The following is a 19,033-nucleotide window of genomic DNA, read 5'->3' as shown; positions in this document are numbered from 1 at the left end:
ATGAGGCCGATGAGTGTGGTGTCATCTGCAAACTTCAGGAGCTTGACAGAGGGGTCCTTAGATGTGCAATCGCTAGTGTACAGGGAGAAGAGCAGTGGGGAGAGAACGCAGCCCTGGGGAGCTCCAGTGCTGATTGTACGGGTGCTGGATATATATATATATATATATATATATATATATATATATATATATATATATATATATATATATATTTACAAAACTCTTAAGTTTTTTTTTCAATCGGAAGACAGTCATATACATATGGGGTGCCATGGGGGTGTAAAGGTTGAAGAAGTATTGCTTTAATGGTTGTGTTATTGTGTTCCGCTATGCTGCATGTAAATTATTGTCGCATGAACTAGATAGATGGGTTTAACCTGTGCCATTGAGTTTTGTTTACTCCTTTTAACCAAACTTTTGCATTTATGCCTGACAAAAGATTTTATGCAAATTTTTTCCCAATATTTTTCAATTTTTCACTTTGCATTGAGAAGATGAATCAATATGATGAAACATGATGATGAATCTCTTTTTCATCAACAGATACCATGCTCTGAGAGCAGTGAACAGTGAGTCATTTTGAATAATTCTGAATAATTATTTTTATTACTAAACCTTTGACATTTGACTGCTCTTTTTATTTTGAAGAGTGCAGATGATACATAGCCCATATACATTTTAAAATGTCTTTATTCTTATTTCGTGGGGGGAAAAAAGAAACCTGTACCTGATGAATAGTTTTTATAGATATTTGTGAACTCAAATTAGGCAATATTGGGCTTCCTTTTTTTTTTTTTTTTTAATCAGCAGAGATATTTCTTTTTTTAAGATGCAGGGCTGCATAATGTATGCAGCTGTCTTAGGCCTTCGAGTTGAAACAAAATAAAGAATAACCTACCAGGCCAGGGAATAAAAAGCAATTTCAAAACAGCATTTGATTTTATAGCATTCTGTACTAGATAAGCCAGGCTTTTTGTAAATCATGAAGTTGTCGCCAAAAATCCTCTCAAAGAAATATTGGATGAAATAATTAATTGTTTATTTTGATTTTCCATAGCCTAAGACGAAAGGGTCACATTAAGGCGTAATATACCTTTGAATACTTGGCAACACTCTTTCACTGCGATCCGGGAGGAAGAGGTCCGCCATTTTAGCGCAGACACATACACACTGAAGTCACAGATCATTTAATGGTGTGTAAGATTTTCTAACAGAACAGGGAATTAATAGAGTAATTAAGAACAAATCTAGAGAGAGAGGAGGGCCTTCAAAGCGTGTTTAATCCACGGGGGCTGAAGATGTCTGCCGACAGGAGAGATGAGAAAGGTAAACGATGATATTTGTGTCTGTTATAGCCAAATATTTGTTAAAAAAGGTTTTGTGTTTTTATTGCCAGTTATTCAATACAGTATTCCCTTTGCTTATTATTTATGTTTTCACTAAATTAATTAACTTTTTCCATAGACACACTTATTATGGCTAGAAAAGCGTTTGTTGAGGAAACACAACAGCGATCTTTAGCTTAGCATGATGCTAACTCACGTTATCACGGAGGACTTTGTTTATTTTGAATGGTTTTAAAAAGAAATGTGATTGTTCGGATTTTTTTTTTAAAGATATTGTATGTTACTTGTCCAGTTTGCTTTTAGGCAGTCATCTATCAAACATAGGTCTGTTATGTTTATATGTAATAGAGCACATTATGTAATTTCAGTATTTCAAAATGAACAATGGATGAATTTCTGCTCATGTAGATGTACAGCGTTTGCAAATGAATATGTTCACGAGAACAGCTTAATAATAAACATCGCTTTGGTAAATGCTGTATCTGTTGTTGTGTTAGTATATTAATTATGACGTGTATAGTGATGGACATGTTATATTTATTGTATTAATGCTACATGATTTGTAGTATTTATTTGTTTATTGTATTAACACTACATGACATTGTGTTTCATGTTGGTGTGAGTGAGCTGAGTATGCCAACATACTTAAACTAAAATGTGTTATTTGTAATAGTTTTATACAGTGTGCCTTCATTCTTAGACGGGGAGCTGAATGTGCTGGAAGACATTTTGACTGATGCTCCTGACCAGGATGATGAGCTCTACAACCCTGAAAGTGAGCACGATATTAATGAGAAAAAAGGTACACAAGCAAAACACCATTTTAAATCATTTCCAGGTCTGATTTTATTCACACTGCGGACAATTTACACTTCAAGTCATTTTGCAAGTGTTTAGATTTGTTTGTTCAGAGACTAGTCAAAAACATTGCTCGACTAAGATAGACTCAGCTGAACAATAACATGGCATGCTTTACGTTTTAAAGAATGGAAAAAGCTAAGGAGCCTTTAAAAGGACGAATAAGCACATATAATGACAACATTTACAATGTGTTACTGTGTTCATATGTGGCAGAACATGTACAGAGTCATCTGAGAATTTGACTGCTGCTGTCGGTGTTCCTGGAAAACGTCCACATTAACTGATTGTTAACCTCATGTCTCAGGGTCTAAAAGAAAGCACGAACGAGGAGACAGCCAAGATGCAAAGCGTCTCAGAGAAGCAGGACACACTACCAGACAGGCATTAAAGAGAGCTGCCCCTTCTTCTGGGTCAAAAAAGACAAGCAATCTCAGAGGAAGACATGCACCTGAAGACCTCTATGAAGACAGAAAGAACCATGCTGGAAGAGGTGGTGCATCTCGGGCTGATTTATCTAAAGGATATGGTGAAAAAAGCCTGTCCCGCAGCAGAGACGCCCAGAGACGGATCAAGCCCCTGCTGCCTGAGCTGACAGAGGTAAGAGAGGACGATTCTAACATGAATGTAGTTTTTGCATTGAAAAAAAAATGGCTGACCATTAATGTTTTCTTCATTTGACTCATTTTTAAAACATCCACATTTGTTAAGTCAAAAATGTCATGTGGTGTAGCCATCAAGTAAATAAGCAGCACAACAAGAGCAAGAATCGCTGTATATCAGCATGGCTGAAACAAGTATTTCTTGCGTGGATCGGTGTTATGCCACAGATTCAGGTTATGCTATTGCTTGTTCAAAATGTGTGTCTCTTTCGAGCAAAAAAATAAAACGATGCCAGGTGATGCAAAACATTCAAGTTTGTTGATAAAAATGTGCCCTTTAGTACCTTAATAATAGAGATGTAACGATTCAGTCAATTCACGATTTTTTTTTTTTTTTTTTTTTTTTTTTTTAACGAAATGAGATTTAAGACAAATTATAAATTAAATTTGTCCTTTTATTATTGCTTGGACAAAATGCTGCATGAGTCTTCATGAAATTGAAATATAATCCTATAATAATATACTAATATAGCACTTGCATATTATTGCTCTTTTGTTGGTTTTGATTGCTTCTTTTGTCCTCATTTGTAAGTCGCTTTGGATAAAAGCATCTGCTAAATAACAAAATTTAAATATAATGTAAATAACACAACTAAATTGAAATTTTAAAACATGCCCCAAATAAATAACAAATAAAAGAAATCTCTTCATATAAACAAAATAAGGCTTTGTCTGTGTCTGTTTTGTCTCTTTCCATTTAAAATTAGAGGCAACCGCTGCATTTTAATCATAAACCAAACAAAGATGCTGCATACAAGCAGTTTTCAATTTAAATTAGATTGTATGATTTCTAAATTTGAAGGAAAAACAGAATGATTTGACTTGAGCAGCTCCACAAAGAGAAGTTCAAAACACAAGAGATATTGATGTGTAGTTGATTAAATCTGTGCGATAGTATATTGAGCCTTTTCTTTTAACAGTTTTAAATCTCATTTATTGTGCGATCTTGGAGAGAGTTTCATCGTCTTGACTGTCGTAACCAAACACAACACGCAGTTTGAATCCTGAATGAGGAATGACAGACAGCTGCAGCAGAGAGAAGAGTTTACGTCAACTTGAATTTAACGACTTAAATATTAATCTGTACCTCACATTAAACTATGGAACGTCTTCAGAACAATTGGACTTTGACTTTATGGTGCTTTTTAATGTTTTTGTGCTTTCGTGGGGCTTAACAATAACACAGAATAGTATACACACACTATCAGATTTGGAACGGTCTCGTCTGACTGATACCCGATCCGCAGAAAATGCCAGTATCGGAGCCGATACCGATCCTGAGTATCGGATCGATGCATCCCTATTAAAAATAATAAAGAATGTTTAAAACTAAACCTACCCCTTACAGAAACCTATCCCTTAACCTAGCCAGGGAGTGAAAACTTTTTGAATTTGAAGATCAGAGTAAATGTAACTTATTTTGTCTTCTGGCGACAAGTAACTATCTTCTGTAGCCTCTGAAGGGCAGTACTGAATGAAAGAATATGATATTTGGACAAAATAAGTTAAATGTACACATCTCCATTCTATTCAAAAGTTTTCACCCCCCAGCTCTTAATGCATCATTTTTCCTTATGGAGCATCAGTGAGCGTTTGAATCTTCTGTAATAGTTGCATATGAGTCCCTCAGTTGTCCTCACTTTGTAAAGATGGATCTAAAAATCATAGTCATTGTCGGAAAGGGTTCAAATACACAAAAATGCTGGAAAACCAAAGAATTTGTGAGACCTGAAGTGTGTCTCTTTTTGAAGAAGAGCAGACAATTTAACTTTTCAGGACAAACAAGGGACTTATGAACAACTATCACTAAACAAGAGCAGTCAGATGTCAAAGGTTTAGTGATAAAATAATTATTCAAAATGACTCACTGTTCACTGCTCTCTAAACATGGTATCTGTTGATGAAAAAGAGATTCATCATCATGTTTCATCATATTGATTCATCTTCTCAATGCAAATTGAAAAATTGAAAAAAAATTGCATAAAATATTTGTCAGGCATAAATGCAAACAAAACACAAACTGTGTGTGTGTGTGTGTATATATATGTATTTATATGTATGTGTATATATATATATATATATAATACACATACACACACATAAGTACAGTAATTCTATACTCGTAATGTAATGGTTTATTGCTAGAGATTAAGTTATGACAGCATTTTGGATACAAGTGAAATTTCACACTTCTCAATACCAAAAACTATTGCTAGGCTAATGTAAGTAAAATGTCGTAACACAGTTTTTGAAAGGAAGAGTCAGTAATAAAACAAAAAGCAAACAAATAAAACTAAGGCAAAAGAATATAACACAACAAAGATACAAATGAAATAAGCATTTTCAGATAAACAGTAGTCAGAAATACTACAGAAATTGAATAAATTGATCAAATGTAAAATTAAACATTGTATAGTTTTCACGGTATCAGTTAAACTTACACAAAATCTGTAAAAAGAAAAAAAAATAGAATACATTTCACAGGTACCTGTAATTAAAATTGAGTTTATGCAGTTGTTAAAGTTTAATTTGAAAACTATTTGTAACTATGATTACGGAATCTAGAAAAATCTAAACCTTTTTTGTTAATGATCAGAAGTGAAAAGGAGAAAGTTGCTTTCTTGGGGGAAGAAATGAGATTGAGTGCATAATCTAGTGTAATAATTTGCTAATTAGATATTGTTGCATTTACTGTCTGATCCTTTTTCACCTCCTTTTCATATGTTGCAATACATAGATACATGGTGTGTAATACAAACTCTTGTTTTCAGAAGATGCAGAGGACTAGTGAGGACAGTACAGGCAGAGCAAGTCACTCCTCCAGAGAGGAAGAGGCTCATTCAGAAGAATACGCAACTGGCAGCTCTGTGGCTTCCTCTGAGGGCAACTGCTCGGATGTCGAAGAGGAAGGAGCCATGCAGGAGGAAGGGGAAGAGAAGGAAGCAGAAGAAGAAGAGGAAGAGGAGGAGGAGGAGGAGGAAGAAGAGGAAGGGGATGAAGAAGAGGAGGAGTATGAACTGGAGGAGGAGGACCCACGGGAGGGAAATGAACAGAATGACTACGATACTCGCAGTGAGGCCAGTGATTCCCAGTCTGAGTCTGTGTCCTTCTCGGAGGGAGAGTCTGTGCATTCAGCTTCAGGCTCAGAGGCGTCAGGTATGAGCTACCGAAGATCACAGTTTGGTGATTAGCAGAAAATGTCTTTTGTGCAGCATTCATCATAATCCTCATGCTCATGTTCCAAACCCTAGTGAGTTACCTCACAGTCTTGATGTCCACATGGGCAGTTACCTGGAAGCATTATAATCAAAATCTCACAATTTTGAAACCGTTTAAGTATAATATGTCAGGGTCAATACAACTTAATAGGAATAGTTTACTCATCTGCTTTGAAGCTTCAGAATTACAAAAGCACAAGTATTGTGATTTTATTTAAATCTGTATGTTGGCTTTACATCAGTACCAAAAGCAGGATTTTTTTTTATGTGTGCAGTTTGTTGGGGTGCCACAGAAATGTTCACAATTCAAAAACAAGAAAGTGTCTGACATTGAAATACCACGCTGTTTTAGATCACTACAACACGGTTGTCTGCAGATGAAGTTCAACGTGATATGGTCAGCTTATGGTGCTCAACAGCACCATCTGCTTGTTCTTTATTACTGCGTCCTCAGGGATATAGAGACAGGCAGGCAGCTGCATAGCTCAAAGATTAGTCAACATTACATGTGATGAATTACATCTTTAATAAGAGGGGATCATTTCCCCAAAAACTTCAAAACTTTGACAGTGAATGACTCTTTAAAGAACTACAAAATCTTTCAAAATCACCTTTAATTCATGTCTGTAGATCTTAAGTTTTAGATAGCTTCCTTCTTCCTTCCTTTAAATTCTGTAAATGAATTGAGTTAGCAAGATTTTTACATCAAACATTATCATTTAGAAATAATTGGCTATTTTCTATCCTGTTTTAAAATGTATTTGAGAATCTGACATTTTTTGAAAAGTACTTAAGAGCTTCAGTGTTTTTTGACATGGCGAAACCAAATTGATTTCATTGTTTGCAGTGCGTCATTGGAGTAGGCGTTCCCTACAAGCTTTTTTGTTGCACATTTTCTGTACAGCATCATGGGTAATGTAGTTTTCCACCATGACCAGCTGTTAAAACAAGTTGAAATTATGTTAATGTATGGCTTCAAAAAAAAAAAAAGCTTAAACCAATTAAAAACCTCTAAACTCACAGTAGGCTGTTAAAAGTTATTTTTTCCTTTTGGGAAAAAAATGGGGATTTTACTTCTGGTACCCGACTGTTGCATTCTGTAAGATTAAAGTGTTTGTTGGAAAGCATTTCGGGATTTAATTTTGCAAGTCTTTTGCAGCCACCTTCACATCAGGAAAGCCTCTGTGTTGCGTAGGTTGGAAGTTCACTGGGTTTTGGAGGAGACTTGCAGATTAAAGACCATAAAAATGTTTTATTTCATTTTCATAAGAACTATGCAACTTGTCTTACCACTGTATTTTTACTTGTGACTAGTTGATCTCATGTTGTTAGAAGTTTTCACTACGGGTCGCTACCTGGCTGTGTTCATCAAAGGACAGAAAAACAATTTGGCTAGAAGTTTGAGCCCAAGAGATCTCAAATAATCCTTGATATTCTAACATAAGGGGCATGTTCTCCCATTTACTGTTCAGATGAGGAAAGCAAAGCCAAGAAGCACGCTAGAGGGATATCACCAATCGTTTTTGATAGAAGTGGAAGTTCAGCTTCAGAATCCTATACAGGTATTAAATAATCCCTTAACAATACTAATTAAACATTGAAATAAAAGTCACAGTAACGTTCAATTTAGGCTTTAGTCATTTGAGTTCATTCAGCAGTGTAAGCTGACTTGCCTCTGCCCTGGTGGCTTTCAAAGAAAAAGCTAAATTGTTAATTGTAAAATAAAATCTCTGGAAGGGCTGATGTATAGTCAGTAGGGCTGGGCGATATGACCTAAAAGCAAAACCTCAATTAATTGAACACTTTACCTCAATTACAGGTATTGAACGATTATTTTATATTTCTTTTTTTTTTCTTCTTTTTTTCATTGAATTCATAGATCAGTAAAGAATTGTACTGTAGATATACTCAACTATTAAAGGTGGGATATTTGTTTCCTAATGAAAGAGTGCATTTCTTATCTTTCATTTTTTGCAAACAAAACGAATGAATATTGTCATGTCAAAAGTAGAAAATAATCTGCATCTATTGCAAACAAAATAGGCCTACATTTAAGATATTGTATCTCTTGTAAATTAATATTATTTTAAATACAATGTGAAAACAAAAGTAGAAAATAATAACTTGCATTTCCTGTAAACAAATGTTTTTAATAACGAATGTAAATATCTTGATATAATTATTTTTTCTTTTTATAAGTTTTTTTTTGTGATATTAAGATCTTTGATACCATAGAATTTTCATAATCCTTGTCACCAATGTTGATCTCAAACTAATTCAAGTAAAAAAAACAAGCTCACTGGAGATAAATAAACAGTCAGTGATGAAATAAGAACAAGAAACTAATTACAAGCAATAGGAGAAAAAATACATAAATACAATAAATAAGAATTACATTATGTAAATTAGTTAGTCTTCACTGTATATTCATCTATCTATACATCCATACGCACGCACACACACACATACACATATATATATATAATATAAAGTTTTTTTTTTTTTTCCTCTTACCGTTGTTTCATTAACATGAATGGCAGACAGGACGAATATTGGACAGCTTCCTCTTAAAGACCGAAGTCCGGATCCAATATACTGTTACATATGCACTTTCTCTCGCAACTGTTTACATTCCCTTAAGACCTAAATGACTGTTTATGAGGATACTTGCAAAGCCGGGCATTTGGATGCATATAAGTGTTTATGCAATCGTTCAAAGCCAGTAAAGCGGCCAATACTGTATGGTCACGAGCTCTATTAGCAGCTAATGCGCGGCTTACGCACTCATCACACACAGAAACAGAGACAGTGCACGCATAGCTCTGTTGTTTGTGTTTTAATGGCCTAAAATCAGTTGTTTTAAACTGCAGTGCTTAAAAACGCATGCAAACATTAAGTTTTCTTGAACATGCGCACTGCAACATGACATGAGCACGCATGCTTTTATTCACGCATCTGCCTACATCCCCGTGTAATGCATGTAAGACTGCCGTTATTCAAATTATGAAAAAGTATTGCTGTAAACAATGTATTTTGTGGCACCACGAAATAAACGATAGAGCATAATATGAAACGATAGACTTTTAATTTCGTCCATCCGATATATATCGTCATATCGCCCAGCCCTAATCAGCAGTGTTCTGTCTTAGTGATTTTGTCCTGTCACTTTACGTGTTTTAAGTATTTACTCTAGATTCTTACTGGCCATTCACACAGAATACGTCTTTGTGTCTAAAACCGTGAGACGCAGTGCTCAGGAATGTTTTTTTATTAAAGCGCAGTGCAGAATGCCTGCTCTGATATGTTGCTGTCAAAAACAAAAGTTGCCATGCCAACCTGCTACTGTAAACAATAGCTTGCAATGCTTTCCCCGCCTCCGAGGTCTTCTGGTTGGTCCACTGTTTTAAAACTGACATTTAAGCGGTGCTGCGTGTAAAAGTTTAAATTCTTTTAATGTGCCACTCACGTGTGACGCGCTGCAAAAAATGGGAGCGCAATGGTCACGTCTGTATAGCGCCTACTATGGTAGTATATTTTTAATGGCAAAGTATTAATAGAATCGAAAATGAATTAACATAGGAAAATTAGGTTCTGAATTTTGGTTTTGATTCCTTTTCGATTAATCGTCCAGCCCTAAAACCGGTCACGCTACATCTTTCAAATTCTAACACATTGTTTGTTGATCAGCTGAGACAGCAGTCAGTCCTGCGGTTTAAATTTTTGAGATTTGCAGAGAGCCGTGTGATAGTTTGATCAAAGATCTGTTTCTTAGAGCAGTAAAAATACAATAAAATAAAATTGATCGTAAGTGTCAATTGGTTGAAGTGTAGATTGACTGATTCTTGGTGGAGCAGGTCAGATTACAAATAGCTGAGTCATAATTGTATTTATACACACCTGATGGCAACCTGAAATAGTGTAAATTTCCAACAACTACATTTTGTCTCTCTAATCTTATATTATCTTCTTAAAGGGATAGTTCACCCCAAAATTTAAATTCTTACTCACCCTCATGTCGTTCCAAACCATTAAGACCTTTGTTCATCTTCAGTACAAAAAGATATTTTTTATGAAATCAGAGAGCTCTCTGAACCTCCCATAGACAGCAATGCAACTGTAATATTCCTAGGTCCATAAACGTAGTAAGGACGTTGGTAAAACAGTCCTTGTGACATCAGTGGCTTAACTTAAATTTTGCGAAGCTACGAGAATACTTTTTGTGTGCAAAGAAAACAAAAATAACATAATTTATTCAACAATTCTTCTCCACCGAGTTACGTCTTCTGCCATTTTGGAGTGTATCCAAGAATGTATTTGATGTAACCAGCGTTGTTTATGTTTGGGGGGGAAAGCACACACATGAACGCAATCTGCATAATCAGCATTGTTTACGCTTAGGGGAAAGCATGCATATGCATTGTGATACTCTCTAAAGTGGCGAAGACAGTAACTCGGGGGAGAAGAACTGTTGAATAAAGTCTTCTTTTTTTTTTTTTTTTTTTTGCACACAAAGTATTCTATTAGTTTCGCAAAATGTAACTTAAGCCACTGGTGTCACATGGCCTGTTTTACCGATATTCTTACTATGTTTTTGGACCTAGGAATATTACAGCTGTGTTGCAGTCTATGGGAGGGTCAGAGAGCTCTCCGATTTCATCAAAAACATCTTTATTTGTGTTCTGAAGATGAACAAATGTCTTACGGGTTTGGTATGACATAAGGGTGAGCCATTATTGACAATTTTCATTTTGGGGTGAGCTAACCCTTTAAGCTTGTGGGAGTGATCTTTATCAAAGCCAGTTGTACAGTGTTGGGCTGTTTCATGTTAGGACCAGTCGAAATCATGGCCCGCCAGCAGCAGCACATGTTTTTATCTGTATTTTGAATGTTAAAGTGTAGTGTGTTTCTTGACTTTTAGGGTCTGAAAAGAAACATGAGAAACTGTCCTCTTCTGTCAGAGCTGTGAGGAAGGGTAAGAAAATCACACTCAGATAATGCTTGCGCATTTATTTGCATTGTCGTATCAGTAACTATTTAAATTTGTTGTGAATTTTTATTTTCAGTATTATCAGTTCAGCCATTGCAACCATGTACTGACTACTGTTACTGCTTTTGTGACACATTTTCCCTTTTGTCTTTTGAGATCAAACCAGCAAGCTGAAGTATATCCTGAGAGAGGCCAGGTTTTTTCTAATTAAGAGCAACAATCATGAGAATGTTTCCCTGGCTAAAGCAAAGGTTTGCCACTTACAGCACTGTTTACTGTTTGAAGAGACTTTTTTTGAGTTTAGTGGAAGCTTTACTCAGTTAACGGTGTGCATGATCTCTCTGCAGGGTGTTTGGTCCACTTTGCCCGTCAACGAGAAAAAACTCAATGCAGCTTTTCGCTCTGCTCGAAGTGTTATGCTAATCTTTTCAGTTAGGGAGAGTGGAAAGTTTCAAGGTATGTCTTAAAAGTATTGTCTCATATTTGCTTTAGTGTAACTGATTTTAAACTGCAAATTTATTTTGTGTGGCTTTATGTTGGTGCACATAAGAATGTGTGTTTGTGTTTTAGGTTTTGCTCGGCTCTCGTCTGAATCTCATCATGGAGGTTCTCCCATCCACTGGGTTCTACCTGCAGGCATGAATGCCAAGATGCTTGGAGGAGTCTTCAAGATTGACTGGATTTGCAGGTGAAAACCATGAAAAAGCTATTTTTTAAGGATTTTTTTTTAATGTAGTTGTTTGCAGTTATGAGCTATTAAGGTTTTTCTTTCTACTTGAAGGCGGGAATTACCTTTCACAAAAACGGCTCACCTCTCCAACCCATGGAATGAGCACAAGCCTGTGAAGATTGGACGTGATGGACAGGTTAGTCAATTTAATATGGAACTCCTTCCATAACCCATTTGAATTATTTAACCAATTTTTCATCTGGGATTAGATTGTAACAAGTGGATGTTACATAAAATGAATCCAGGTTGTTCAGGGCTCAACAGTAAATATATATTAATATTTATTTATTTATTTATTTCACTTATTTTGTTTTTGGCATGCCCTGCAAACATTTTTATTTATCCAAATAAAAATCAATTTTAAATTTGTTGTCAACAAATTTAACACATTTATCAGACAAATATATATGAGTTTTCTGTTATATACACAAACACATACACACAGAGAGAGAGAGAGAGAGAGAGAGAGAAAGAGAGAGAGAGAGAGAGAGAGAGAAATTTATATATGTTTATATATGGCTGGAAATTTCACAGCTATAACACTGACAGATATACATTCATGCAGTTTTGCTGGAAAGACTGATCTAGTAAAAGTGGGGCAAATTGATTTTTCAAAAACAAATGTTGTTCATTGAATCATTACTAGCCAATAACTTTGTTAGAATTATTGGCCTCGGAATTTCCTGCTGGTGCACCACAACAACAAGGCAAGTGACAGGTCTACTTATATTCTCTATATACTGCTTACATTGGTCCTGTGGTTGGGGGGTTGCAATTGCAAAAGTAGGATGGATTTTTAATGTCAGTCAAAAGCATAAGTTGTTTCAAATGCAGAGCAAGTTATAATTGTTTGATGAAAAATGACAACAAAATACACCAATGAATTGTGTACAGTAAGACCAGAAACATAGACACAAATAGTCAATTTTGGTTTTCTGTTGACTTCTAGCCTCTCATTCCATGCCTTTTTTAGCCTCACAGACAATTAGTAACATAATTGTTTATATAAATGAATGTTTAATTAATTTTCTTTCTTTTCACTGTCTCGCATGATCGCTTGGACCTCTCTAAACGGCCGCCTGCAGGAGATCGAAACAGACTGCGGGACACAGCTGTGCATGCTCTTCCCACCTGATGAGAGCATCGACTTGTATCAAGTCATTCACAAAATGCGCCACAAGAGGAGGATGCACTCAGAGCATCGATCTCGGGGCCGACTACCCCACAGAGAGCCCGTCCCTCGGGACATGGGAAGGTTAGAAATGTTCTTTGGACTGATAGTGCGCACTTGTGTCCCTGTCACCTGATGGAAAGGGAGCAAGTGTATGCAAGCGTGTTATTTTTCCACCTTCGTCTTCATCGTCACTTGAGCGAGGGTCAGAGAAGAGCCACGAACCAAGCCGACCAGAGCGGACTGGCTGCGGCTTTGTGGGAAAGTCACAGCATAAATCATCCATGCTGTTGTTAATTTTGATAGTTAATGGGAGTGTAACAATTGACCTGATATGCCTCTGTTAACTGTTAACATCTTAAGCCTCAGAATGGTCTAGTTAACTTTGTAGTTGTAGCACTGAGGTTTGTTTCTTTATGTAGATGAGACTGTGTTTAAATTTGTTCCCAAAGCCTTTTCTTGCAGGAGTGTCCATGGGGGATAGAGCCAGTCAAATTTGGGACTCTTTTAAAAGGAGCCTTAATAATTAAACAGAAGATGGCACATCGATTTGAGGGGCAGAAAGCAGTCGTTGTTTTAAAAAAAAAAGAAAGCGTTCAAGAGGAGCGTATTTTGGGACTTCTTTGCTGGTTTTCCTTTCCAGAAAAAGCTCCAGAGTGTGCTTATGAATATAGATAGTTGAAGTGTGCGGGGTGTAGCGTCAAACGGTGAAGGAAAGAAGGAAAACAGAGAGGGAGAGACAGGGAGGAAGGGAAAAAAAGAGCATGGTCTTCTGCAAAGCTGCCGGAGTGGGTAGTCGTCCCGTTTGCAGTGCTTATGGACTCAAATCACATCAGGGACTGTCCCTATAGAGCACTGCTTTACATGAACTCTGTTCCATACCACAGTGCTCAAAAAAAGGCCCAAAAAGAAAAAAAAAATGGCCCTAAAAAAGGACTTAAACGCATCCTTACTTTCTCCAAACAAACATTATGAGGAAGTTTGTTGGTTTGCATTGTCTGGCCCCCAACTGATGGACTCCAGTTTGGATGCGTTACATGTGTACACGTCCCTCCCCTTTCCCCACCCTCTTTGTTACAAAAAGCCCCTTCCTCAAAGCCGATGGGATTTTCCAGCTGGTGGTAGGTAGGCGGTTTGGTTTCCCTCCTCTGGACTAAAGATGGTGTAAAATGATGCCTCCACCCTTCCCTTCTTCTGTGTTTCTCTGAGCCCTCCATGGACTGAGTACCCCAAGAGAAGGGTTATTTCCAGATGTCTGGATCTTCTCTTGGTCTTTTTTTGGTTTGCTTTGCAATGGACTGCACCACTCCTTATCACTCCCCCTTCTTCTGCTTTACCAAGCCCTCCCATTTAAAATGTGTTAAAGCATAAGATGGACTTTTAAATGAACTTTTACTCTTTAAAGTATTTGCCAACGTTAACAGTCACAAAACTACAAGAATGCGGTATGTCACACTCTCAACCAGATTTTATTGTTCTCCACTGTAGATACTGTTTTTTGACATATTGGGTTTCTTACCATATGTTAGAATAACATTTTCACCAAGGGCACCCATTTATTGAGTATACATTCAAGTAGTTGAGTTCAGGAGTAATTTTTCTAGAAAAAGACTCATGGCACAGTTGAAGGCATGTGGATTTTTTGGCTTTAGGACACACAGCAAAAGCTACTCAAACTATGCAATTCTGAGCAGGGCTCTACGGTAACATTTGGGTAAAACTCAGGATGTTTTTTTTTTAATGCTAACATACTTTGTACTTGGAAAAAGATGTTATCAGAAAATTTTGTCAAGACATCTTTATACAAAATAGAAGTATCTTTTACTGCCCAAGAACGTAATTATAACTTCATTCATGCACACCAGAATGCAAGAGCATATCCTCTTTGAATGTATATTAAACATTTTCAACTTTTTTTTTTTCTTTTCTCTGTTGACTTGAATGGAAGACAACAATATTCCACCAAATGATTTGTGAAACATTTTTTTTAATAAGGTTAAATGGTATCATTGAGTTGTGATTTAGCTGTCAGATTTCACTTCTACTGGTGTCAAAATAAGTTTTCACTTTTGAACATTGTGAAATGCTCGTACTGTAGAGCTCTGCTGAGGATTGAGCATTAAAAACACATCAATGTGGCTTTAGTATTAAAGGAATGTTCTGGGTTCAGTACAAGTTTATGATATCCTTGCATGTATAATACAAAAGTTATCTGCTTTACATGCTCATGACGTTTGATATTCAAAAATGTATATAACATGGATAAGTTTAGTTAGCCTTGTGGGTTTTACTGTCGAAAAATTGTGCACTTTAATCTTTAATGACTGTTGCTTAACTAAGTGCCTTTCTGTAACCATGATTAAAACAAAAACAATATTTTTTGGTTCATAAGATGTGTTTTGGGTTTTAAAAGCAGTCAGAATTCAATGAAATGTAACAATGCAGTGCTCTTTTTTAACTTCCTCTTAAACATCCTTTTGAAATTTTGAAAATGCTTTTTCTGAATGTGCGTGGCTGTGGTGACGGCTGTAAAGGAGATGAATGGAAAATCTTTTCAGAAAGGATTTTGCCAGCCAAAGCACTACCGCTGCTACTAATATCAAAAATTAAACTAAAAAATCTACATGATCTAGCTAACTTCACCAACTAGTCAGTTCATTCATTTTCACCTAGCTCAAATCAGCATCATAACACAAATGCTGTCAGTAGATTACTTGTATTGAACCCTGAATATTTTATGCAGGACTTTGAGATCTTAATATGCAAAGAAAGATTGTGCTTACAGTCGTGCTTTACTTGGTGTCATGCAGCTTAAGTATTCATGTAGTTGCTCACCAACGAATGTTAAACAATTCACTGAAGTATTTTACTATTAACTAAAATATGAAGAAAGAAATCTGATAATATATGTAATCCTGTACCCACACACTGATAACTGAAGGTTATTTTGTTTGTATGGTTCATGTCTGTCTGGTGTTTTTATTTTTTTTATTTTTTTTTTTTTAAATCAGTGCCATCTTTCACATTAATGTACCTGGTTTACGTAGGCGTCGTCCAGAGGAATATGACATGAACAACCGGAAGCGGCCCAGGATTGATTACACGCCAGAATTCCCCCAGAGACCAGGTCAATATCCACAACATGTAGATCTGTCTTTCTTCTGTCTCGCTGTTCAGTGGTCTTCTTTCTGAAAGAGCGCCATGGTAATATGGCACAAAAAGGTTTTCTGCTCCCCTTGTTATGGCTCTTTATCGAGAGACTTGTGTTTTAAGGATGGTACCTTAGCTGAGAATTGTATTTCTGCGTAGTAAGTATGAAAGCTGAACTGCACCCTGATCTGCTTGAGTTTCTAAGTTTGCTTTTTGGCCAGGATTGTTGTAGCATTTGTTTGGGTTTTTAAGTCAGATGATTAATTCTGGGCTTTGGTTGTGGTGTTTGTGCTGCGCCTTTCTGTAATTTTTGAAAATCATCTCATTTTTGCCGTCTGTTTAGGTTTTATGCAAGACCCTCGCAATCCACCTGTGGACAGGTTGGTATTGTTGTCTTTCCCTCATTAGCTTCCAAATGTAAATGGGAGTTGTATTATAACTTTATTACTTAACTTTACTTCTTATAACCTGTTGTCTCTTCACAGACGCTTCTCTGGTGTTAGGAGAGATGTGTTTCTCAACGGAGTAAGTTTTAAATCTTGAAATCAGCATGAAATAGCATTCATAACCCAAGTATGATTGTTTTATTATTTGGGTGGAAGAGTTATTCACCGTAAGTATTGCCAACTTAGCTTTGATGCTAGATGTAGCTACTTTTCAGACCCCATTAGTGACATTGTTTTTCCCGATTGTTTGGATGCAGTCATAAAGTTCTAAATTGTACTTTATAAACACTATTAACACTTATTTTCGTATGTCTAGTCCTACAATGATTATATGAGAGAATTCCACCACAGCATTGGGCCTCCACCAGCATGGCAAGGAATGGTGAGACTGAGTGTATTCATTGGGTTTTTCTGTATCTGTTGCTCTGGTTATCAATGTGTTTCAATCCTGACACTGTTTTATCTGAAGGCCCCATACCCTGGAATGGAGCATCCTCCCCAGCACCCGTACTACCAGCATCATCCTCCTCCACCCCAGGCCCACCCTCCTTACTCCGGACACCATCCCATGCCCCACGATGCCCGCTTCAGGGAAAAGAGGGTCGTTCGCTCTTTCGCCTCCAGTTTGGTAATGTTTAGCCACTTGGAACAGCTCAAACACTACCATAGCGTAGAGCTGGGCGATATGACCTAAAATCAAAACCTCAATTAATTGATTACTTTACCTCGGTTACGATTATTTAATGTATTTTATTTTATTGTTTTAATAAAAATTTAAAAAAAAAAACATTTTCCCTCATAGTTTATTAAATGTTTGTACTGTAAATATACTCAACTATTAAAGGTGGTGTTTTATTTTTTTCTAATGAAAGCGTGCATTGAAGGAAACAAACTGTTTATGGTTATTTGTTGAATATTTCGAACAATTGAAATAATGTCTTATGTAAAAAGTCATTTCAGTTTTATTGTAAAAAAGTTTCCTAAAAAATAGGAATAGAATGCCATGCCAACCTGCTACTGTAAACAAAAGCACTTTCCCCGCCTCCGGGGGCTTCTGATTGGTCCACTGTTTTGGAGTGTGAAAGTGTAAATTCTTTTAATGCATTGGTCACGTGCGAGACACTGCAAAAGAACCCAAGTGCAACGGTCATACACGTCCATATAGCGCCAACTACTCATGCGGTATTTTTTTTTTTTTAGTATTAATAGGATTAAAAAAACAAAATAACCGACATGGGAAAATTCCGGTTTTGATTTATTTTCTATTATTCATCCAGCCCTACCATAGCATTGATTAGCTGGAAAAAAAACTGTTTCCAAAAATGTGTTTCTTGATGTTGAGTGTCTGATTACTCATTCAGTCTTTAAAACTTACGTTTGGTAGCACGACTATGACATGCGAGTGGATGATTTCCTGAGACGAACGCAGGCGGTGGTGAGTGGGCGCAGGAGCAGACCACGTGAGCGTGACCGACAGAGAGAGCGCGACCGGCCACGGGACGGGCGTCGTGACCGAGAACGAGAGCGTGGCAGAGAACGGGACCGCGAGAGAGAGCGAATCCGAGACCGTGAGAGGGAGAAGGAGAGGGGCCGATACCGGAGATAGGGGGACATCATTTTAAACCAATTTTTTCCATTTGTTTTTTTCCCCACTTTTCATTTTGTAGATATTGTTAATTTCTTTTTTTTTTTTTTTAGTACAGTTAAAATTCATCATAAAGCTGAACCGAATCTTTCTGGGCATTTTTTTTAAAAGAAAAAATGTTTTCTCAATCTCATGCCATTGTTAGCATCATGCATGCAGTGCATTTAAAATTTAACTGTGAAAACCAAAAAGCATTTTTACCCTCAATTCTTTTTTATTTTCAATTTTTAATCATTGGTTATGTAGCTGATCCTGCAATTGTTGAGAAGGAGCTTCTTTTCCCTGTGTTTTTTTTTTTTCTTTTCTTTTTTTTTCCTCCCCACTTTCAGATTGTGAGCCAGACTGTGCGTTCCTTGCATGGCTGTTGAAGTTTTTACGTGTTTGCTAACTCTGCGCTTGTCTTTGTGGTTTCTGTTGTACATTTAAATAAGGTCATAGGTGCCAGTATTCCAGGCACTGCTAAATATGACAATGTTGTATCAAGTATGTTTCTATAGCTTTGTCTGCAGCCAGGCTTGTTTTTCTAGAGTTTTGATTGAGATGTGGGTAAATATTCCCACATTTGCTTCTTGTCCAGTAAAAACATAAATGTCATGAAGGTTTGTAAATTGACTCAAGTCATTTGTTGTTGGAGTATCTGTTGGACACTATATGGATACATTTTGTACAAAACAAAAAATAAAAGAAAGTGAATTGCTGGTGTTTTGTATTTGTGAATAGTGCTGTCACTTTAAATAAAAATACATCCTTAATACTTAAAAACTATACATTTGTTCAGGAAAGGGAATCAGCGCCAAGGCTGCTTTTTTATTATGTTCCT

The 19,033-nt window shown here is 36.5% G+C and overlaps 1 protein-coding gene across 4 annotated transcripts; it reads left to right on the top strand.

Moving 5' to 3' along the window:
• The first annotated feature begins 1,108 nt into the window (after nucleotides 1-1,108).
• On the top strand, nucleotides 1,109-18,911 carry LOC109092521 (YTH domain-containing protein 1). Of its 4 annotated transcripts, none has more exons than XM_042723054.1 (17): nucleotides 1,109-1,326; nucleotides 2,020-2,148; nucleotides 2,512-2,804; nucleotides 5,638-6,022; nucleotides 7,557-7,646; nucleotides 11,003-11,056; nucleotides 11,228-11,322; nucleotides 11,419-11,527; nucleotides 11,642-11,759; nucleotides 11,853-11,937; nucleotides 12,887-13,056; nucleotides 16,020-16,099; nucleotides 16,466-16,502; nucleotides 16,608-16,647; nucleotides 16,885-16,950; nucleotides 17,038-17,196; nucleotides 17,953-18,911. In XM_042723054.1, the coding sequence occupies exons 1-17, from the start codon at nucleotides 1,299-1,301 to the stop codon at nucleotides 18,172-18,174; spliced, it is 2,160 nt and encodes a 719-aa protein (XP_042578988.1). In that variant the 5' UTR covers nucleotides 1,109-1,298; the 3' UTR covers nucleotides 18,175-18,911. The 4 variants fall into 4 exon arrangements, with proteins under 4 accessions (XP_042578988.1, XP_042578991.1, XP_042578989.1 ...); XM_042723057.1 differs by having other exon boundaries at nucleotides 1,110-1,326; nucleotides 2,047-2,148; XM_042723055.1 differs by lacking the exon at nucleotides 7,557-7,646 and having other exon boundaries at nucleotides 1,110-1,326.
• The last annotated feature ends 122 nt before the right edge of the window (nucleotides 18,912-19,033 follow it).

Source organism: Cyprinus carpio, chromosome B5, assembly GCF_018340385.1.
Source record: "Cyprinus carpio isolate SPL01 chromosome B5, ASM1834038v1, whole genome shotgun sequence".
Classification (NCBI taxonomy): Eukaryota; Metazoa; Chordata; class Actinopteri; order Cypriniformes; family Cyprinidae; genus Cyprinus; species Cyprinus carpio.
The sequence above is the reverse complement of the archived record's forward strand: the minus strand, read 5'-3'. Positions and strand labels throughout refer to the sequence as shown.

Excerpts from the sequence above, each read along its gene's own strand:
- LOC109092521 (XM_042723054.1), top strand. The coding sequence starts at position 1,299 with ATGTCTGCCGACAGGAGAGATGAGAAAG. Across the intron at positions 11,057-11,227 it reads TGTCAGAGCTGTGAGGAAGG|ATCAAACCAGCAAGCTGAAG; the intron begins GTAAGAAAATCA and ends TTGTCTTTTGAG. Across the intron at positions 11,528-11,641 it reads GGAGAGTGGAAAGTTTCAAG|GTTTTGCTCGGCTCTCGTCT; the intron begins GTATGTCTTAAA and ends TTTGTGTTTTAG.